Source organism: Rhinatrema bivittatum, chromosome 17 (genome assembly GCF_901001135.1).
Source record: "Rhinatrema bivittatum chromosome 17, aRhiBiv1.1, whole genome shotgun sequence".
Taxonomy (NCBI): Eukaryota; Metazoa; Chordata; class Amphibia; order Gymnophiona; family Rhinatrematidae; genus Rhinatrema; species Rhinatrema bivittatum.
The window spans coordinates 10,656,510-10,679,154 of NC_042631.1; the positions used below are offsets into that span (position 1 = coordinate 10,656,510).

The following is a 22,645-nucleotide window of genomic DNA, read 5'->3' on the forward strand; positions in this document are numbered from 1 at the left end:
TTAATGCGGCTAAAAGTGGATTCATGGTCCAGCGATTGGCACACGTTTTCCCCCATATCAGGAGGCAGCATCCCCCGGTGGGGGGGGGGGGGAGAATAATGTTTAGCTCGGGGGAGGGGAGTAACATGCGTAGATTGTATTTTGAAATGTGCAGGCTATGTTTTTTTAAGAAACAAAAGGACCCACACGAAAGCAGGTGCAAATGTCTGCGAGTGACTTTCACTAGGAAAATTGATGCAAAGTCCATGGAGTGAAGGTATCCGTGGACTTCGTCCCCATGCATGCAGACAATTTAAAATTTCCTTCTTATGTTTTTAAGGCATGAAGCTATCCAGAAATTGTAAGGGAATGGTCCTCTGTGGCTGTTATTTTCTATTTGCTTTATTTTTCTGTTGGATATGTATTTCATAGTTCCCTCCATCCCTAGGTGCTTTAAATAACTTACAAAGTTAGTTAGCTCTCTTGTTTCCATGCCACTTCTGCCTATACAGGTCTTTCAGGGAGTAGTTTGGGGTACTGTGGGTATTTGAAAGCTATGAGACAAAAGCTAACCACAGGCACAATTGTCCACTGCTAAAATCTGATAAAACCGCCTGAAGGATATTGAAACGCTAATAGCTGGAGTGATACGCGAACACTTGTGCGTTCCTCGATGCGCTGCACCGGGTCTCTTGTTCACGATGCTTGTTGTCGTTGACGCTTAGAGCGAGATTGAGAAGCTGAAGGCGGAAAATGACCAGCTGAAATCGGAGAACCACGGCAGCTGCAGCAGGACGCAGTCCCAGGCATCGATCTCTTGCTCCCCCAGGCAGGCCATCGGCCTCTCCCAGCACAGCCTGTGCCTCATGGAGTCGAGCAGCCTCGGTGAGTGAAGGGGGGGAAGGGCAGGTCTGTCCTCTCGGCCCGCGCTTCTGATGTGCTCGGAGCAATATGATTCTGCAGGTTAATTACAACAAAGCAAAGGTTGTTTTGTCCACAGCTGGGACGTGTCCTCCAGTCAAGAACTTTATTTGAATTTTACATTGGAGTCGATATTGAAAGGCTTTCCGGCTAGCTAAGATAGTTGAGTATACTTATCTAGCTAGCTTAGCCAGGATATTCAACGGGAAACAGCCACGCCAATGGAAATCCCTGGATAATTTATTGGCCAGATAAGTTTATCCAGCTAACTCAGTTCCAGGTCTAACTTATCCGGCTACCTTATTTATTATTTATTTATTGGCCAGATAAGTTTATCCAGCTAACTCAGTTCCAGGTCTAACTTATCCGGCTGCCTTAGCTGGATAGGTAGCTCCTTCCCATTATGCTCCGTCTCACCCACCCCTTAGCCAGCTAACTACTTGGCCAGATAAGTGATTGTCTGTGGCAGCCGCTCAGTGTGGCCAGATATTCAGGAGCCGCCACGATAAGTCCTAATTTATCCGGCTAAATGATGCTAAATATTGGACCCATTATTTATGGATTTATTTATAAGGATTTATTACTCGCGCCCTTATGTCTTACTTTCCCGGTGAATTCAGCTACTTGGGCACTCAGTGCTGAGCTGTTTGTTGATTCAGTCATCTTTAATGACAAACACAATATGTCCGGGGATGGAAAAACAGGGAAGTTGCTGAAGGCCGTCTTTCGCCTGCCACTTCAGAATAAGTCTAGATCTAGGGAAGATCATCACACATTTTGCTTCTAATCCCAGGTGGCTCTGGCCTTTATTCTCCCTTTCCCTCCTGTAAGAATGAAGTACAAATGCCTTCTTCCTCAGATGCATCACCAGGAAGCAGTTAATTGTAATCTCTTGTGTTCCCAGACATGCTGTTGGATGATACTGGGGATGGCGCCATGAGAAAGGAAGGCCGTCGTGTTAAACTAGTCGTCAGCTTTCAGGATGAAATGAAGTGGCGAGAGGTTGGTTGTGTTCCGTTTTTAAGACGCACGTCTTTGTGTCTGTTCTAACAGATTTTGTAGAATTAAAAAACTGCAACGCATTTACCTTTCTCACTCTCCAACTCCTAAATAGACTTGTGCTCTCTTCCCTCCATATGCCTCCTTGGCCTTGTGCTTCAGCCTTTGACTTCTCTAAACTTGGGTTTACACCGGGTCCCTGGTTCCATGGAATGAGTTGAATGGCCTCAACTTACTCTGCAGCGGAGACCACAAAAGTGTCAGCTCATTTTAGTTTCTTAGCAGCCCCCTGGTGGAGAGACTGCAGAGTATGATAGAGTAAGATAGAAAACAATGTCAGAAAAGGACCAGCTGGTTCCCTCCAGGCTGCTGTTATTCCTGCCCACTCTGCTGAGAATACATCCCAGCTGGCAGCCGTAGAGCGTAACTGCTTATCGAGGACAGATTGTGTTGTCTTGGGGTAAACGAGCATTCAAGACTCCCTGAACTTGGTTCATACCCTGCACCATCCAACCTTCCTGTGTCTAGCCACAAAATTTTATAGCAATCCGAATAGCTACCAGTTCCATCTTGGTCGCTGTCTGTTTATGCCACCTCCTATATCTTCTGCGTAGCCTGCCAGACAGACCCAGCTATGAGCGCCTGCTTTATACTGGGGCTTCTGGTCTTCACGGTACCAGCAATGGAATAGCACGAGTTATGCAGCTCAGGATTGTGGGGCATTACCTGAGCTGGGTGTCGGAAGGACTGATGTCTGTCACTCCCCTATTAAAAACCAGAACAGGAACGAGCATTAACATGAGGGATATTATAGATAGGTCACTGTTATACAATATTCTTTGCAAGAGTTTGGGTGTTATTACTATTACAGTCCTGTTAATGGTACCTAGTGGATGGCAGAGGTACTAGACTTTTCTGCTTGTCACTTTTTGTACGTGTTGAAAATTGTAAAGTCAATAAGGATGATATGTCAAAGCACACACACTCGGTAGTATTAGTCTGTCAAGCATAGCAAACTCCCATGTGATTGTGTTTGGAACCTGGAATGGCAGACTCATGAGGGTTGTGATGTGCCATAATGCCTCGTACACATTAATTCTCAACAACTCTGAGGTCCATATTCAGACACAGTCCGGACAGCAAAGACAGCCGTGTAAACTTATCCGGCTAACTTTGGAGGCATATAAGGTAGTGCAGCCAAATGTAGCCAGGTAAGCTATTTAGGCGGATAACTGTTTCGTTATCTGTCTAAATGTCTTTTGAATATGGACCTCTAAAGATTTACTTTAACAAAATAAGACCAGGATTGCCTTTTACCTGCAGAGCTTGGATATCTTCCCGCAAAGTCTTTGATGCACAGCTATTTATATACCGCTTATCAATCATTTATAGACTCCACCCTGTGAAAATAAACCATCCATTTTCATTAGCAGTGTGTGTTGTGTATTTGTTCTCCCCGAGGCTTTGACATGATCTGTACATAGGTTGCCACCTTGCGTTGATCTGCCAGGAATTTTGGAAGCCGCTGGTGCGGCGTCAGGAGAAAAATCGGTTAAGGCATTCGGAAGGCAAGAAACTTAGATTCTGTATCACTTCAGTAGCCAAAGAAGAAGTCCAGTACTTAATGGCGCCTTAAGAAACACGTTAAACTCTCTGCCGACTGTATATGCAAGGTTGAAAACCCTAGATTCTGGTTTTCCCCATCCTGTATGCTAATTCCCCTCCCCCCCCCCATGTTTTTGTCACTAGGACGCCAGACTGCGCACCTTCCTCATTGGCTGCATTGGTGTTAGCGGCAAGACAAAGTGGGATGTGCTGGATGGTGTCGTTAGACGTTTGTTTAAGGTAAATAATATGTTGGTTCAGATTAGAAGCTAGAATCATCCAAACGTTGCCGGTGAGTGCAAGCCTTTCAGATTGGACAATCTAAGTCCTGCCTTGTATTCCGCAGGACTGTCGTCAGATTGTTGCGGCCAGCCGGACACCAGTTTGAGAAATAGCGAGGTTCCCAGCGGCCCTCTTCCTCAGCAGCCTTAGGGGGGGGAGTTGAAAAGTTTAGGATTAGAGGCAATCTGCTTTTTCCAGATGTTTTGAATCCTTGCTGGATTTTTTTTTTTTTAAATAGTGAGAGGAGAGTCTGTGGGGAACAGGAGGGATGGTTTACTGCAGTGAGCGCAGCATTACATGTTGCTTGGCGGAGAACAGTGCACTTGACTCCTGTATGCGTTTGGCGCCCCTTGCTGGCAGCAGCAGACATAAGAATTTATTTATTTTTTCACCTTTTCTGTGACCTGATGAACAGACGCGCGTTTCTCCTTTCTTTCAGACTCCAGCCCAAGCAGCACTTGTTCTGATCCAGAAACGCTTGCTGTAGACTTTGGGTTATTTTGATGAATTTATTTATTGATTCATTTGAGTTATATTTTCACATAAGCCCTTTGGCTTTCACTTTGATCCCATGCAGTTGAAATTGTTTTGAGTTGTGCATGGACTTTTTCCCTTAAAATTTTAAAGAAAGCAGTTGTTCCTGAGAGAAAGTCAACCTGGGAGGGAGATGATCTATTTTACGTGCCCTGCTATTGTGCCAGTCACTTCAGAAATGCGTATAGGAATGGGATAGGCCGTGGCCTGTCTTCCAATCTACAGCAATAGCAATCCCCATTCTTAGGGGAGAAATCACAATGACAAGGGAACCACATTTAGGGGGCCGTTTTGAGTAACCTCACAGGTGAAAGGTACGCAGGAGCTTCCAGACCCACGTAAGTTTTAGTGAATTTTCAATGCAAAATGGCCTATGTAGGTTGCATCTGCTTTCAGGCAGAGAAACGGGGTGAAAACCTATGCTCATGTATGTGAAATTACAATTGTAGGGGCGTTATTTGTTCCCCAACCTAAACACGGCCCCTGGGGAGCCCCCTCTTAATCTGTTTAAAAAAAAAAAAAAGAAAAAGCATGTTGTGAGAGCGTGCGTAGTCATCGCATGGGGTAAAGCGTCACGCGCGGGGGAGGGAGGTGACAGGCCCTTGGAAAATTGGTCTCACATTAGGTGAATTGATTGATAATTTGAGAGCTGATTTTACATTCGTATTCTGTTTCACCAGGAGTACATCGTTCATATAGATCCCACGAGTCATCTGGGGCTGAATTCGGACAGCGTTCTGAGTTATAGCATTGGGGAAATCAAACGCACCAACAATGCCGAAACGCCCGAGCTGCTACCCTGTGGGTACCTGGTTGGCGAAAACAACACCATCTCCGTCACTGTCAAAGGTAATTATTGTTTGCCCGTGTTCTCTGCCTTTCTGGTATGCATTTGTTGCATCATGCCGTGAATACCTTTTGGTATTTGGGATGCTTTGTAATCCTCAGATTGCGCCTCGGTTATGTCACGGTGAAATGTTACCAGGAATTTATTTTAAAGCTTTGCAGTTTTCCCCAAAGTAGATGCTATTAGCTCCTTCCTTTTTTAAAGTCCTACAGGAAGAGTTGGAGCCTTTAACCCAGAGTATTAAATAATAGTAAAGCCCTGGCTAGTTGGGATTGATGATACACCTTTAAAATGCGTGTCTGTGGTACGCCTATGGCGCTTCTAAGCTAAAGGTAATGATACACATTGTTCTTAATGAGTGCTTTTATTTGTGGACATGTTCTGTTGTGCTTGATTGTGTTTTGACTGTTATGCTGTTCCATCATGGTTACCAATAAAAATTGTTTATATACAAAAAAAAAAATGCGTATCTGTGAAAGGACTTTAGCTGTTTTTCATGATTTATTTTTTTTTTAAACAAAATACAAGAGATAAATATTGCAAATGGTTTTGTAGAACAACATGGTTGGTTTTTTTTAAGAGGGATGAGGGTTTAATGTCTTGTGCTCTAAACAGAGTGCTGAACTCAAACGGAATATTTCTAGGTAAATTTTCAGCAAGCAACGTGCGAGTGCAAAACAAACACGAGGTTCCTGTTTACTTTGTGTTTGAGAATTAGCTTGTTAGGCAGAAGGAATGCACATAAATTTAACACCATCCAAAACAATGATGTGACGTGTGGGATTTCTCCCCCAACCAAGTTACGTCCCCGCAGGATCACTTCTTTCCTGTTCATACCCCAGATCAGTCCAGACAAGTGGATTTTGCACCCCTACCAGCAGATGGAGGCAGAGAATAAAAGCTTCTCAGGCACTGCTACATAACGGAATGAGCCACCTGCGGTCCCTCAGTATTTCTCTGTCTCCAGCAGATGGTAGAGGTGCAAACCTGCAGTCTGAACTTAGTTTAAAAAAAAAGTTAGAATAGAAGAAGCAAAGACGCTGCTCCCAGAGGTGTTAGTGTTAGGTTCCTTCGTGGGCCTTCCCTCTGGTTGAGCAGGGCGAGCGGGGGGATAGAAATCCCCGGCCAAGATTGACCCTTGATGTCCAGGGGGAGGGAAAGCCAGGGGTCCTGAGGCCTTCTCACCCGTCCTGGTCATCGGCAGCAGCCAGGAGCACCCAGAAGCAGAAAAGTATAACTTCACTTTGTTTCTCTGGGTTGCTCAGGAGCTGTATCTTTAAAAAAAAATGTAAAAGTGTGTTGTCAGCTTTTTTTGTATCTGGATCCGCGGTTGGCTCGTGTCAGGGTGAGAAGGGAGGTGCGTGCAGCTCCTGTGATTTCAGCACCCGGGGTCAGGGCCGCTCGGCAGCAGCTTCAGAGCTGTGTTTTTCTCCTGCTTGGGGTTTACTTAGGGAATAGCCACTGCTATTAATTGCATCAGCAGCATGGGATCTTCTTAGTGTTTGGGTAATTGCCAGGTTCTTGTGGCCTGGTTTTTGGCCTCTGTTGGAAACAGGATGCTGGGCTTGATGGACCCTTGGTCTGACCCAGCATGGCAATTTCTTATGTTCTTATGTTTGGGGTTATTTTTAGCCGCGGGCTACGTCTGTTATCGTGCCGGCTCCTGCTGAGCACGGGAAAGTCTGTCGGGCCTGTGGGGGGAGGTGATCACGCCTCAGTGCAGCCCTGCTCTGCACCAGCTGTGCCTTTGGAGGCAAAGGTGACTCGGCAGAGGGCTTAGCAGGTGAACACTGCACTCGTTCTGCAGGTCCAGCCCAGGAGGATTGAAGGAGACTGCAGGCCATTTTGTCTCCACGTGGCAGGAGGCCTGCCATGGATAGGGAGGGCAGGGACTCACGTCCCCCGCTTTCACCAGTATAGCAAAGGTCTGGAGAAGGTAGAGAGGTGGCAGCGGAACCAGGGGAAGACCTGGATAGTGAACGTGATAGATTTTGTTTTGTTGCTGCATGAAGCCTAATCTCACCAAGAAGGAAGCGGCAGGATAAGCAGTCGGCCACCCAGAAGTCCCAGAGCATTGCTAAGGCACCTCCCAGGTCAGGGGGCATTCTTCACCTGCTGGGCCTGGGATGATCCGAAGTGGAGGAGAACTCTTCTGAAGAATCGGAAGGAGACGATCCTCAGGAGGATCCACGCATTGACCAGGGTGCCAATCAGGGCGTGGATCCTGTGGCCGTCCTGGTGGGTAGTGACCCAGATGCAGAGGACGTCCCCTTCACGGAAGGGGAGGACCCTAAGATGGTGAGATTGTTCCATAAGGAGGAGTTGCAGCCTCTCATGCCCCAGGTTCTGAAAGAACTGGGGATCAAGGTGGCACAGGAGGATTCAGATGAGGAGGTAAACCCGGTATGGGACAGACTGCATGGACTGCTAAAGGCTTTCCCTTTGCCGAAGAACGTGAAGATGCTGATTGAGCAGGAATGGGATTTCCCTGAAGCAGGACTGATAGTTGCCAGGGCTATGGCCAGGTTTTATCCCTTCCCGAATGACACTTTGGAGCTTTGGAAGCTGCCAAAGGTGGATGCGGCAGTATCAGCGGTGACGAAGAAGATGACCATCCCCGTGGCAGGGTCAGTGGCATTGAAAGATGTCCAGGACTGGAAGCTAGAGATCTTGCTAAAGAGGCTGTTTGAGGTCTCGGCTCTGAGCCATAACACTGCTGTCTGTGCTAGCCTAATGCAGAGAGCTCGTTTGTGCTGAGTGCAAAAGCCCCAGAAGAAGACATCGGGGACCTATGCTGATTCTAGCCAGGGAGCTCGGTTGAAGGTAGGGGTGGCCTATGTGGCAGATACCGTGTGTGATATGATTCGGACTTCAGCCAGGACTATGTTGTCCGCAATAGCTGCTAGAAGGCTCCTGTAGTTATGTAATTGAGCGGTGGATGTGTTGTCAAAAGTGCAGCTTTGCAATCTCCCCTTCAAAGGGAAGTTGTTGTCAGGGAGGATCTGGAGAAGCTAATGAAGCATTTGGCAGATTCTAAAGGGAATAGACCACAAAGATAAGAAAGGGAGTAAGAAGACCATTCCACCACGTATCCACTTTTGTGAGATGAGATTTCGAGCCAACAGAAGTTCGTCTGGACCCACACAGAAGCAGGTTTCGGGAAGGCAGCAGTCCTTTCGTGGAACCCGTAGACTGGCCAGAGAGAGCTCCAGACAGAGTACTGGAAGTGTGAAATCCATCCAATGAAGGCAGGCTGGCCCATTCCTCCCCAGAAGCTGTCAGAGGAAGGTTGTCCTTCCTCTGACAGTGGGCCAGTGGCTTTTGGAAGTAATAAAGGATGACTAGGCCTTAGAATTTTCGCACCCCATTAAGGAGGCCTTTATGGTGTTCCATCACGCTTCACCTGTCAAGTGGGCGGCAGTGCAGAACACTCTTCTAAGGCTGCAGCACTTGGAAGCCATCATCCCAGTTCTGCAGGAGGAACACGGTTGAGGATGGTATTCTGTGTACTTCATGGCCCCCAAAAAGGAGGGCTCCTTTCAGCCTGTTCTAGATCTGCAAAAGGTCAATGTGGCCTTGTGGGTGCTGCGTTTTTGGATGGAGAAGTAGAGGACGATGATTGCAGTGGTACGCAATCGGGAAGTTTCTTGGAGGCATATCTTCACATTCCCATTCGAGCAGACCATCAAAGATTTTTACACTTTGAGGTGCTAGGAGAGCATTTTCAATTTCAAGCTCTTCCCTTCGGGCTGGCTACCTCGCCAAGAACATTCACAAAGATGATGATGGTGGTAGCAGTGGCCCTCAGAAGGGAAGGGATACTGATGCATCCGTACCTGGATGATTGGCTCATTTGGGCAAAGTCAGAAGTGGAGTGTCACTGTTCCATTCAGTGGGTGACGGAGTGTCTAAAGTCCCTGGGCTGGGAGTCCCAGTCATTGGATTATCTGGAAGTGCGGTTCGACACCCAGTTAGGTAGGCTTTTTCTTACCCCAGAGAGGGTGGTCAAGTTGCAGTCGCAAGTGATTCACATGTGGGATCTGGCGGTCCCCAAGGTCTGGGATTATGTACAAGTTCTAGGATCCATGGCCTCTACACTGGAGTTGGTGCCATGGGCCTTTGCTCACATGCAACCTCTTCAGAAGGCTCTCCTGTCCTGTTGGAAACTGTTGTCGGAGGAGTTTCAGCTACTGTTACTGCTCCAGGAGGAATCCAGATCCAGTCTCTCATGGTGGCTGTTCCAGTTTGGAGAAAGGAGTGGATCTGGAAGTTCCGAACTGGGTGGTTGTGACCACAGATGCCAGCTTTAGCAGTATGGGGAGCAATACATCAAGGATCTACGGCCCAAGGACAGTGGTCACCAGTGGAGGGCGTCCTGGTCAATCAGCCATCTGGAAACGAGAGCTGTGCGCAGGGCGTTGCTGTTCTTCCTTCCTCAGATTCAGGGACGTGCAGTGTGTGTGTTCTCCGACAATGCGACGACGGTGGCCTATATCAATCGACAAATTAGCAGGTGCAAGTGCACGCTGGCAGTTTGTTTTTTTCTGGGATAATTTTCAAAGGGAAAGTACGTGCAAGACCTTTAGGGCACAGTTGGGATCAATGGAGCAAGTAGGCACCTGATGCCTTAAGGGGTGAGGGGGAGAACCTAAGTCTTTCCAGGCCTTTAGGCTGTTTGGAATCTTCTGACACCTTCCAGTAAGAAGAACAGATAGCCACACAGTCTGGTGGTGGTCAAAATTAAATCATTTACTGAAGGAAATGAATAAAATCATTAGCATGCGCAATGAATAATAGTTCAATCCATAGAGCAAAAAACAAAAGTCCAAAAAGCTACAATCAATGCAAAATCTTCACACAGTGGTAGGGGTCTTCTTCCTCCACTATCTACTACCGTAGCTCTGAGGCAAGAGAATGGGACCATCCCCGCACTCTCCCGTTTCGGTACCTGAACTTGGTGTGACGATCTATGCGGGTCAGTAACATGAGCTTCCAGTCCGGCAGTCCTTACTCTGACTCCAGGCAGACATCCACTCTGCCAGGCTTAGGGGTCAATCTCCTCGGTGAGATGCAAGGAGAGTGAGGCTTAACTCCCTTTTCACTGCTCTTCACCACTTCTGCTTTTCTCAATCTCAGGATCCTCCATGGACCCCCAAGAAACCTCCTTTCCTTCTTGAGGCTCTGTGACCTTCCTTGGATGTAAGAGAATGCGAGCCAAAGGAGGCTCATGAGTTTTGTTAAAACGCCACTCTCCTGAAGACTCCTGCCATTGGGGAGTGTCGGGGAACACCATACAGGCCCCACTGTCTCTGTCATGACACAGTTCAGCATCGGAAAAGGCTCTGATGCTTTTAGTAAGGGGCACTTTGGTGATGTCCTTACATATGTAGCTGCAAAAACCCACTATAGGTGAGAAATATTAGGATAAATGAATATGAATCCACCTGTTATGGTGACCTTATATCCTGTTACTATATTCGGTATAGGAGACCTTCATACTCGGAAGCCGTTGTTAGCTTTCTCGTTATTGCAAAAGGTTCTCCCCTTACAATCGTGGGCCTCCTAAACGTCCTCTCTTTACCTTTGCAGTTGAAATCACTTACAGGTAGTCTCCAGGTTTGCTGAAAATACAGGGACATAAATTGAACTTGGTTGAAGTTAAGCATTTTCAGCGGGGCTGTGACCATGTGAAAGCTTCCATAAGGAGGGAGTAGAGAAATAAAACCATGCTGTTACTACTCTCCAGTTGAGATCCTGTCCGCTGAGGCACAAGGAGGTTTAAGTGGGATATCCAAGGACAGTGAGAGCGATTCCATAGTGCAGGGGTTTAGAATGTCCTCTCTCTGAGTTCAGTGCACTAAGCGCAGGATCTCACCTTCTCTGTACCACGTGACAAGTAAATTAAGCTTCGGTAAATTGTACTTTTTAGTTTGAAGGCTCATTTGTCATAAGAAAACCCACAGTATCACATTTATATTTGATTCTGCACTTCGGGGGGGTCATGTGAAAGACAAATAGTCTGATGCTTGCCAGGAAAAGACATGACGTGCCCTAAAAAAGCTGTTGATTTTGTAATGGAGGATTAACCGTGAGCTTGAGTGTGCAATCATCCAACAGACTTTCATTGTATTTAAAATGAATGCAGTAATCCAGGATATGAACAGCTGAGAGGAACTCTTTCTACTGAATGTTTTGGGTTTGTAGTTATGGAGCTGTTCGCCCAATCGCCTGTGCATTGGTTGTTTATGTAAATTAATAGTTTGCTGCATCGTTTGTGGCTCTGGCCTCCATCCATATGCCCCACTTTATTTCAGGGCAGCCCCGGTGCGCAGCGCACCTGCAGGTTCAGATTATTTTGTGTTGCACAGACATCCTCTGCCAGCCACAGAAAGGGAATGGCCGTTTCATCCAGCGAACGGCTTAGCTGTGAGATGAGAGAGGAAATCTGGCGCTTCAGATTCCGCTCAAGGACTTCTGTCGTGAATGACTTGCTTTTTTAAATCCATGTATCTGGAATTACAGGTCTGTCGGAGAACAGCCTGGATTGCCTGGTATTTGAGACTCTGATTCCGAAGCCTACGTTACAGCGCTACGTCTCGCTCCTGATGGAACACAGACGGATCATCCTGTCCGGCCCCAGCGGTACCGGCAAGACCTACCTGGCGCATCATTTGTCCGAGCACATGGTGCTGAGGGAGGGCAGAGAGCTGACAGACGGAGTCATTGCCACCTTTAATGTAGACCACAAGTCCAGTAAGGTAAGGAAAAGTAAGAGATTTTTGTCTGCAGTTTTATTAAAAAAAAAAAAAAAAAAAGTCTTGCGTTCCAGAAAATCAAGCAGAAGGTAACATAGAGTTCTATTGCGTTCTATCCGGCTTTCCTCCCACTGCGTTTCTTACGGCAAAATTCTCAACTTTTCCCCCTCTCCCGCACACACCAAAAGCACCCCTGAAGCATGAAAAATAAACTAATGCCCCACCCCCATCACCACCACCGACCTAGCTCCACCTGTTAAGACCGCAGGGTATGCAAATCTCTCTTATGCATATTCACTGTGCCAATCCTGAAAACCTGACTGGTTAGGTGTGCCTCCAGGAGAGGTCGGGGAAACACTGGACTAGAGGACATCACTGCAGTAGATCATACTGCGCAGAAAGTAAGCGACCCGTTACGATGGTCCAGCAATATCAGTCTTTGAGTTTGAGTTATACAGATTACTCTGGGTGCGTTCATATTTTATGCTATGAACACTTCAGCATATGCTATTCAGTCATGCTTTCTCCTGTTTCTTGGCTTTTAGCAAGTGAAAATTCTCCTATGCTTATCCTGCTCTGTTCTAGCCTCCACCACCCACCTTTGGGAGGGTGCCCCGTGCATCTACCCCCCCCCCCCCCAGGGTCAATGGGATCGGGTAACATAATTATATCTATCCTGGAGAAGAGTGGATTGTTATTGGACCAGCGTGGACATTATCCAAATGTAATGATATACATGAGCCTTTCAGGCCACACAGATTCCACTTGCTGAAGGTCGTCATGCGTGGCAGCATTTTTTTTTTTTTAAGATAATTCTTACATTGCTCAATAGAAGGTGTCACAGCCTGCAGAGAATCCAGCAATAAGTAGGAATAAAAAGGTGCCTGACCCACAGAGCACAGCGAGTTTTCCAGGGCCCGTGGCATTCGTCTAGTTGGACATTGAGGTTCCGCCAAATTCCTTGGCATGCAATTTTGTTTTTCAGGAGCTCCGTCAGTACCTCTCCAATCTTGCTGATCAGTGTAACGGTGAGGACGGTGCGGCGGATATGCCTCTGGTCATCATTCTGGACAACTTGCATCACGTCGGCTCTCTGGGGGAGATCTTCAATGGGCTTCTGAACTGCAAATACCACAAATGGTAAAGAGAAACCGAGCTGCCCACCTCCCTGCAAGGATCCTACGCCTTCGGGGATATTTTCTGTGTGTGCATGGAATGGGGGTAGGGCAAGGAGTAGGAGACCAATTTAAGATTTTTTTTTCGGGCTGAAAGATATGCATTTATTAATTTGCTTATCAGGAGAATCAGAAGCTTTCAAGCACTTTTTTTTTTTTTTCATATTTTCTTAATTTTGGAGCTGGTACCTTTTGACTTTCAGGATTCCTTCTAGTTATGGAGGTCTAGAGCCTTATAGAGAATATTGTGTGAAACTATAATTGTAAAGGTAACTGTTGTGAATTTTTTTGGGTGAAAGCATTGTTATAACAGTGTTCCTCTTTCTTTTCCTCTAGTCCTTACATTATTGGCACTATGAACCAGGCGACTTCGTCAACACCCAACCTTCAGCTTCACCATAACTTCAGGTACGGTGCCTAGGGAAGACCAGAGAAGTCTTTGATAATTTTCTGCTCTCATGGGGAGGATAACTTTCAAACAGCTGCACGCGGCACCCTATACGTGTGTGTGTGGCCATGCATAGTTTTACCCCAGTATGTTATATATATTTATAAAATACATGTATCTCTACTCCGCAACACACATGCATACGTAGGCTTATGCACGAATTCATGTAATGTATTGAAACGTGTATCAATGTATTGCGTACATTTCCTGCCTATTTTTCAGATGTATGCGCATATATTTTATGAGTGGAAATAAAACAGGACTTACTCATGTAAGTCAGCCAATTTTAAAACATACACGTGTCAAGGAAATTACCAGTTATACCAATTAGTTCACCAGTTTGCCCAGTCCTCCAGGTCATTGAGAACTTCCTGGTTCTTCAGCCTGAACTCCTCCCCCCACCCACACACCCCAGTTCACCCAGACCTCCTACCCAATTCAGTACTACATAATAAGCATGTTTAATGTCATGCCAGATAATTAGCAGGTGTAAAAATAGGCAAGTAAGTTGTAAAATGTACGCATGTGTCTTAGAAAATAGCAATTTAGATGCGCAAGTGTTGGTGTCACCCTGGAACGGCCTTAGTCCCGCCCCTCTTTTACACGCATATATGTGCACGCAAAAGTAAAATAGACACACATTTTTTACTTTTATAAAATATAGTGTATGCGAGTAGAGGCTTCTTACATGTGTATCTGCTAAATTTCATGCGTGCAACGTTTTGAAAATGTACCTTTAAGTGATTAACTTTGAAGACAGTATTTATTTTTCCTTGAGATATGAGTGTGGTAGGGGGAAGGGTTCTCAATAAAGGTGTATGCTTTTTAGCTATAAATCAAAAAAGTGCACACTTTACTCAGTGAAACAGACAGAAAAATGAAGACAAAAGAAATGAATTACAGTGGCATTGCAATTAGTAAGTTAATCCAAATGGTCAGATAATACTAACTGAGGTGTCAGCAAGCCAACAAACAACGCAGTTGGTTAAAAGCCCCTGGTGTTCCACTCAAGTATCTACCTCAGAAAGCACTAGTTCAGGTGCATTTTTTTTATACATTTTTCCACAAGTAAAAATTCAAAATCAAAAGCCTCCAACTCTAAGCAAACCAGGACACAAGACTAAACCCAACATCAGCCAGCGTTTCATTACTCCCAGCTGCATCAGGGGAAACTCCGTGTCATGTTACTTATCTCAGCGGTGCTATGGCAAGCCATCCAGTCCCAAAAAGCAGATCAGCGCCCCCATCTGCTTTCTGAGACCGGATGGTTTGCCATTTTGATGCCGCATCATCTGAGCTCTGTTGCTGTGCTGTTGCCTGTGGAGGACAGAAGTAAACTAAGAGCTCCACATGTGAAAAATAAAATGTGTATTGTGATCTCCTGTAGATGGGTGCTGTGCGCCAACCACACCGAACCGGTGAAGGGATTTCTAGGTCGCTTTCTGAGAAGGAAACTCATTGAAACGGAAATTGCCTGCAGAACGAGAAATTCAGAGCTGGTTAAAATTATCGAGTGGATTCCCAGGGTCTGGCAACATCTCAACAAATTCCTAGAGGCTCACAGTTCTTCGGATGTCACTATTGGTGAGAATCCTCTATGACTTTATCCCCTGTACGTACATGGAAACGACATTCTTAAGCTACAGAGGTAGCAGGATCTTCTGCTTCTCTTTCCTTGCCATCCCTCCCCAGTACCATGGTGATATTCGAAGGAGTAGTTTAGTGCTTAGAGCAATGGACTAAAAACCAGGGAGGGCAAGGTTCAAATCTTGCTGCTGCTCCTTGCGACCTTGGGCAAATCAATTCCCCTTCCATCATCTCAGGTAAAAACGCAGACCGTAAACCCTCTAGGGATGGGGAAAATATCTACGATACCTGAATGTATCGTGCTTTGAGATACCATTGAAAAGGGGGTGAGCTAAACCTAAAAATAAATAAATAGCAGCCCTGATTGGACCAAGTGGTAGTGGAATGTTCAGGCCATAATTAAAGAGGAACCTTAACCTTGGTCACACAAAACGTTGACAAGGTTGGTCAACAGAGTTCATATTTCTGAAATGTAATGACCATTCACCAAGAAATTTCAGGGCTTTTCTTCATGGTGCCTCACATTCAGTTCTCCTCTGCCCACCGGCTGACCAAGTCTGGAAACCGGTACAAGAGGGTAGGATCCACAGGGAATCGCGCTGCTGTCAAGGGAAGAACAAGTATTCTCTTCACACACAGCAAGCTCCAAACTGTGGCAAATTAACTTCTTGTTTAAAATCTGTTTTCCTTCTGCATGTGCATAGGGGTAGGCAGTGATTTTTTTGAGTCACCTGGGTTGAAATTCGTATTGTTAAAAATATTCCTACGGGAGAATAAAGCACAATCTTCCCACAACTACTTAGATGGCGACTGTATGGGCAGAGTGACGCATCTGAGATTGTGTAGCTGATCATTGTTCCACTTAACTTCCGCTGCAAAATGACTGAATATCCATTTAGCCCCATTATTAAGCTTATTTCCCTAAGGTACATACAGCGTTGAATAACAAAAAGGAATATTTTGAAATTTTTTTGTAAGTGCACTACTGTGGTGCATCAGTACGTGACAAAGCCTGCTGTTTGTTTATTTATTTTCAATTTCTGTTAATGCACTATTTAAAATAACGCTGAGGAAGAAGCAGTCGTTTGTAAGTAAACACAAGTAACTTTGAAACGATATCGTAGTTTTAGTAGGAGCCTATAGGGGAAGGATGTGGATAATGAGTTTCTGCATCTGATAGCCATTGACAACGTGGAAATGGCCGGATTGTTCACTGGCTTGGCACTTACTTTCTGCAGGCCCTCGTCTGTTCCTTTCATGCCCGCTGGATGTAGACGGTTCTAGAGTTTGGTTTACTGATCTGTGGAACTACTCCATTATCCCATATCTTCTAGAAGCGGTCCGAGAAGGACTGCAGGTGAGTGAATGATGTAAACCGTTGCGAGCATGATAACAGTGCAGACCAAAATCTGTTCATCGATATTAGTTCATGTCGCTCTGTCTTACCTACATTCCTCACATAAATCATAGAGTGTAATTATTCATTCCCAGACCAATTAAGTTATTGATGCTAGAAAACCAGACACAGTGGTAAAGGAGAAAAGGACAAAAACATCATTGCTAATAGAAATGCCAGTGCTAAGTGACTCTTCATGTACTACCTATGGCGAGACAGATCGTCATCAGGTAACCAAGAGATGCAACCAAAGATGAAGAAAATGTGGCCTAAAGGTGCAGACACAGTCCTAGTTGTTTGGGCACCACTCACCTGATTACAAAGACTTCCAGGCTCGCCTCAGTTTGTTGCCTGTATATGTAACACCTTAAGCTTAAGAAAGAAGAGATTTGCACAGTGCAAGTATTGAGAAGAGCACTAGCAGTAGATGTCACCTCCTGCTGTGCCCTGGCTTAGGAGAGGTTCATTCCTGCCATTGTATGTGCAAGACAAACCCAGTATGACACCTGTACCTCCAGGTCTAAATATATATAATCTATGATCGCAGACCTCCACCCAACGTACATACAGCCCTTTAACAATGGGAGCAGAGCAGGATATTTTCCCCTATGTTTCACCATACAAAAAATTTCTAGTGTCATCTAAGTAACAATTTTCAACTACCACTGGGTGCGTTGTGAAGTATACAAAATCCTGGAATATGTGTTTGCACATATGAAGCAAACCTGCCGAACTACATCGGCATTATCTCTCAAGGCTCCAAAAGCAACAACTCTACCTAAGATTAGGCAGCACTGCAAATATTACACCGGCCCCTAGAATACCAATACACCTCCTCTTGGGGGAAAACACAATGAACAAAACTGCTACAGATTCCCTGCATAGAAACTACATGCTAGCAGAATACCTCGCCTTAGTCACACGTGCAAAATGACCCTCAACAAATAACAAAATAAGTGATCACAAATTAAGAACAGAAACATGAAGTCAAAATCTAGAATGGTAACCTCGAGAAGCTAGACTGTGCATGCAGCGCAGCACTGGAGCATGAGAAACAGACATGCATTTCCTCCTGGACAGAGCTGGGCCCCAGTCATCGTCATGAGGAGTGAGGACTGTTATATTATATAACACCCCCCACAAAAAAAAAAACAAACCAACAATGTCTTTGCAGTGACAATGGCAGCCTGGTAAAATGCAAAAGTTTCTCATGCGTACAGACCAACTTTTTTTTTTTTGTGCTGAGTGGAATCTTTCCTGGAATTAACCCTTGCCGTCCTGTGCTACAGCTATATGGAAGGAGAACCCCCTGGGAGGACCCTGCTAAATGGGTGATGGAAAGCTACCCATGGGCGGCCACGCCACAGCAGCACGAGTGGCCTCCTCTGTTGCAGCTCAGGCCTGAAGACGTCGGCTTTGATGGGTACTCAGTGCCGCGGGAGGGAGCCGCAAGCAAACAGGTCCCGTGCGGTGACGTGGGCGGAGATCCTCTGGTCAGTTTTCCTGTCTCAAAAGCAATATCTAGATTGGGGTGATCCCTACTAGTATTCTAGCGTGGGGGGGAGGGGATTGTTTTTTCTTCTTCTTGAACCTGCCAGTACAGGGGTGGCCACCTCCGTCCTCGGGAGCCACAAACAGGCCGGGTTTTCAGGATATCCGCAGTGAATGTGCATGAGATAGATTTGCATACAGTGGAGGGCATCCATGACTTGCGTTCACTGCAAGTCATGATGACGGAGCGACGCCGTAAAACCGTCCTCGGTCAGTCCTAGCAGCACAGAGCCCCTCCCGGGCGTTATTTCGTTTTCATCAATCTGTTGGGCAAACCTCAAACCAAATGCTAAAAAAGGGGGCTCGATCTTGTTTTTCAGATGAACATGTTGATGAGACTGCAGGAGGCGGCAAACTGCTCCGGCCTGCAGAGTTACGACAGCGACTCCAACAGCCACCACCAAGACATCCTGGACTCATCCCTGGAGTCCACCCTGTGAACACGGCAAAAAGAAAAAAAAAAAAAGTTGCCTTTTGCTTTTACTTCAGAGCCCGCGTAAGTGGGCGGAGGTCTCGACGATTAGAGTTACACGAACAAGACACTTTATTTATTCAGTCTTGAATATATGGGTGCGGGCAACCCAGCTGAACAGACGTTTTGTTTTTTAATTTTCTTTTTTATACAACAGTCAGAACTGCACTATTTCTGTTTTTATGTTTTGGTTGCTGTAGGTTTCAATGCCTAAAACACTGAAAAGAAAAAAAAACATATATATATATATATATAGATATATATATAAAAAAAAAATCATGTGGGAGCTATGAAACGAACAGCGTTGCGTGCCATGTACTGTCCAGATAAAGGGAGGGAGGGGGAAAGATTGTCCTATGCTGCTTTGAACCAAAATCCAGTGTTGGTGCTGTCCATTTCCGTCACCAGCTTCACCGACTGATCTCAGCTGCAGATAGCACTGGTGCTACACCGCTTCCCTGGGTGCTCCTAGAAAACAGGGAAATTCCAAACGCTGCTCTCCTTCGCAAACCCAAGGACATGACTTCCTGCTCTCGGCTTTGGCATTAGATCCAGGTTCGCCACTGCCAGACTTCCAGGCCTTTTCCCAAATTTGCCTTTTTTTTGGGGGCGATTTTAGGACTGGTTTCAGCATTCTGTTTCACGCGTTCAGGGCTTTATGGGCCAGAACCCTTCCAGCACAGAATTGGACATTCAAGTCCCGAGAACAAAATACTTAACTCTTAATGTGGGGATTTGCCTGTTTTTTTGTTTTGTTTTTTTTGGGGGATCTTTTTAACAGAATACTGAATTTCATTTGAGATGTTCAGCTGCTTTTGCACCTGGCGTGGTTTTGCGTAAACGTGTTTTGGCCGGAGCTGGTAAAAAGGGCTGAAGTCTGTTTTAAGGTTGAGGAGTTTTGTGTTCTTGGGCCCCGGAGGAGACGTGAGCCCGTCCGTGTCTCTCTCTGATTTCTCTTCCTCCTGGAGCGCGTGCGCGCAGCTTGTGTTGAGGGCTCGTCGTGGAGAGAAACATCACCTCTTAAAAAGAATTGCACTTTCTTTTCTCGGGAGCAAAAGAGTTACAACATTAAGCAGCTGTCAGAAGAGAGCTGTACCTCGACCAGAAACAGAGTCCTCGGTATATACATGCAGGCCTTCTCAAACATCGTTTGGTGCTGGATCCTTAAAGCGCGATGCCTTATTTTTTTTACATTTGTTAATTGCATTAGTGTCCTGTATTATGTGTGGGGGAGTTTTTTTGGGGGGGGGGTTTTTTAAACAGGGCTAAAAGTCATCTCATGAAGTAATGAGAGCGTGTGCAGCTTGAATGTCCTTTGTATGAGGTGTTACTTGTGATCATAAAAGGAAGAAAATGAGATGCGTTTTCAGGTTCATATCAGTCTGCAGCTAGTAGTTCTATTGGATGCAACGGTGGGACAGCTTCCCTATCCTACTAGACGTCATCGTCATATGTACGTTAGCATGGCTTTTTCCACTGTTCAAACTCTTATTTAGGCATGTCGTTTTTGTTTTTTTAACGATTGTATACCTCACATCAGACTGTGTTTTGCATCTTGGTCCAGTAAGCACAGAGCCTGAAAGACACCAGTTGCGTTCTAATCTTCTGTCACCCTAGGAAAGACGTAGTAAAGTCCTTTAACGGTAGAACCCGTGCCCTTCCTCTCACTCTGTTTTAGGCACCTGCCCTCCCCACTCACTGACACTGCTTTTAATGAACTGTAAAGCAGTCAAAAAAATAAAAAATTATGCACCAATGTACCTCTTGACTTTAATAGGTCCTGTGAGTGATGCATGTACCTGCTGTATCGTAATAGATGCCCTCTTATGTAGCTTCCGGAAGAGAAATGCACTCAAAGAGCTTAAGGACATCACTCACAGAACCTATTAATTGCTCACAAATCACCTACAGCTTTCACCTTTGTGAATGTTTTGTAATCGTGCTTTATTTTTTTGTATAAATGTTTTGGAGGACATGAGAACTCGACTCCCCCCTTGCTCCAGATGATGGATCTTGTGGTATCCCCCGCGCACCGTACACACACAGTGGAAGAGTAGGAAATGTTCCTAATTCGAATTGGCTTGAAACCATTCAGACTTTTCCGGAACTGGTACGGGATCAGCTCCGGTAACCGCGTGACACTCGGTGCATAACCCGCAACGTCATCCCCCCCCCAGCAGTTTGTCAGCCCACAGGGACAGTTCTGCTTGGGAGCGCTGATGGTACTCGTGTGAATATCGGTGCAGAGAGAGTAGAGTGGGCATCAGTGACAGATTTCCCAGGTCCTTTCTACAGTCACCCGTACACGGTTTTTTACTGTAAAGACAATTTTCTAAGGTTTTTTAAATCACAAACTATTTACACAAACACCCATCGTGAATATATATATATATGTATGTATGGTGGATGTGTGTAAATATATTCAGCCTTCTTGTTGCTGTTCATACTATGGATTAGTATTACTTGGCAGCATCTACAACCTAATAGTACCTTTATAAACCCGGTGCCCTTTCTCAAAACTTGGAGAGCAGGATTATCTGTAATGCACATTTTTAGGTTTATCTTCCCTTGCTTGAGTGTGGAGGGGGCGGGGGGGGTTAATGCATTTTTTTAACCGTTAAGTGACATTTGCTCGTTTATGGCTTTTTCCAAATGCTTCCATTCGCCTCTGCCTGCTCCCCCCCCATAAATCTGAATTACTGCAAAATGCACAAGATACTCTATGCAACAGCCGTTTAGTTATCGGAGGAGGCCAAAACCCGCGGCGTTCCCCTCATCTCCGGAGCTGCTAAGGGCTGGTGCAGGCTGCTGTACGTGAGACCTAATTACACGTAGAGAAGGGTTGGGTTGGGGGGGGAGGGGAGCTTATTTTTCTGTTCATTTTAGATTTGGTTTTTTTTTTCATGGTTTAATACATGAACTACAGCCGTATGTGTAATTAAACTGTGATGACTTGTGACAGTCCTTCCTCAATCTCTTGCTGTGGATATTAAATGGAAAGTTACCCTTTTGATCTTGTTGTTTTAGTGGGACAAGTTCTTATAAGATGTACATTTTGTCACTGTAACATAGAAATGTAAATATTTGATTAAACTGCTGCATTTTGATGAATTTTTTCTAGTCCTTTTTTTAAAGAAAAAACTAGAATTGAGTATTTTGTGTACGGTATGGTGTCTCCATTCCCGTTCCCCTGTTTTTCCTTTGGTTTGTCTTTAGGATATGAATTTGCTGATGGTCTATTTGAGAGATCGTTCCACTTGTCATGGAGAATAAAGCTGATGATTGTACCAGTCTTAAATTATTCATGATTCAATAAAATTGATGCTTATTTATTCAGATCCTTGGTTCAGATGTGTCTGTCGTATGATTTAGATAATTTAATAGTAGTTCCTTACTCATAAGACCATAATTGGCAAAAGAGCAAATTTCCCAAACACCACCCACTGTATTATAATAAAAAGGGAATCTTTGAAAGTTGTGAAAGCAATATGTGCTTTTAAGCTCACTATAGCAAGCGTTGCAGTGGTGTAGTTGACTCAGCCTCACAGGTGAAGCTGTGGGGCCTACACCGACCACGGGCAGAGGTGCCTGTTGTTCCCACAGGGCTGAGCCCATGGTGCGGATCGCTCAACAGAGCTTAAACGGATCCCAGAGGCAAGGCAAGAGAGAATGTCCAGGTCCAAGCAAAAGTCGAGGACGGCGGCCAGCAAGGAAGTCCAGGGCACGAATCAAGGTCAGGGCCGGCGGCAGAAGGCAGAATCCAAGAGGCGAATCAGGGTCTGGGCAGGCAAACAGTAGTCGCATCCAAAACCGGACTCGGGTCCAAGAAGCAGTCAGCAGAGTCTGGGGCCAGGCTGAGATCAACCAAGAAGTCAATCCGAAGAAGCAGGGAGGGCCAGGAGAGGAAAGGGGGGCAGAGACAGGGAAGGAGCAGACAACCAGACAACCAAGGAGCTGGAATAGAGAAGCAGGAACAACAAGAACAAGCACCACACACTGAGAAGCAGGCTATTCAGGAGACCTGTTGCCGTGGCGATGGGTGGTTGCAAGAGACTTCCTTATATATCCCTGGAGGATGTGATGTCATCAGCCAG

At 45.6% G+C, this 22,645-nt stretch overlaps 1 protein-coding gene across 9 annotated transcripts in view; it reads left to right on the forward strand.

Moving 5' to 3' along the window:
• NAV2 (neuron navigator 2) overlaps window positions 1–21,889 on the forward strand; it is a 457,796-nt gene extending 435,907 nt beyond the window's left edge. For all 9 annotated transcript variants that reach the window (XM_029583047.1, XM_029583042.1, XM_029583043.1 and 6 more), the window contains 11 exons: window positions 705–864; window positions 1,805–1,902; window positions 3,649–3,744; window positions 5,001–5,169; window positions 11,690–11,925; window positions 12,908–13,062; window positions 13,434–13,505; window positions 14,933–15,129; window positions 16,371–16,489; window positions 17,818–18,021; window positions 18,400–21,889. In XM_029583047.1, coding sequence (XP_029438907.1) covers window positions 705–864; window positions 1,805–1,902; window positions 3,649–3,744; window positions 5,001–5,169; window positions 11,690–11,925; window positions 12,908–13,062; window positions 13,434–13,505; window positions 14,933–15,129; window positions 16,371–16,489; window positions 17,818–18,021; window positions 18,400–18,519 — 1,626 coding nt within the window. In that variant the 3' untranslated portion in view covers window positions 18,520–21,889. The remainder of the gene's footprint in view (window positions 1–704; window positions 865–1,804; window positions 1,903–3,648; window positions 3,745–5,000; window positions 5,170–11,689; window positions 11,926–12,907; window positions 13,063–13,433; window positions 13,506–14,932; window positions 15,130–16,370; window positions 16,490–17,817; window positions 18,022–18,399) is intronic.
• The last annotated feature ends 756 nt before the right edge of the window (window positions 21,890–22,645 follow it).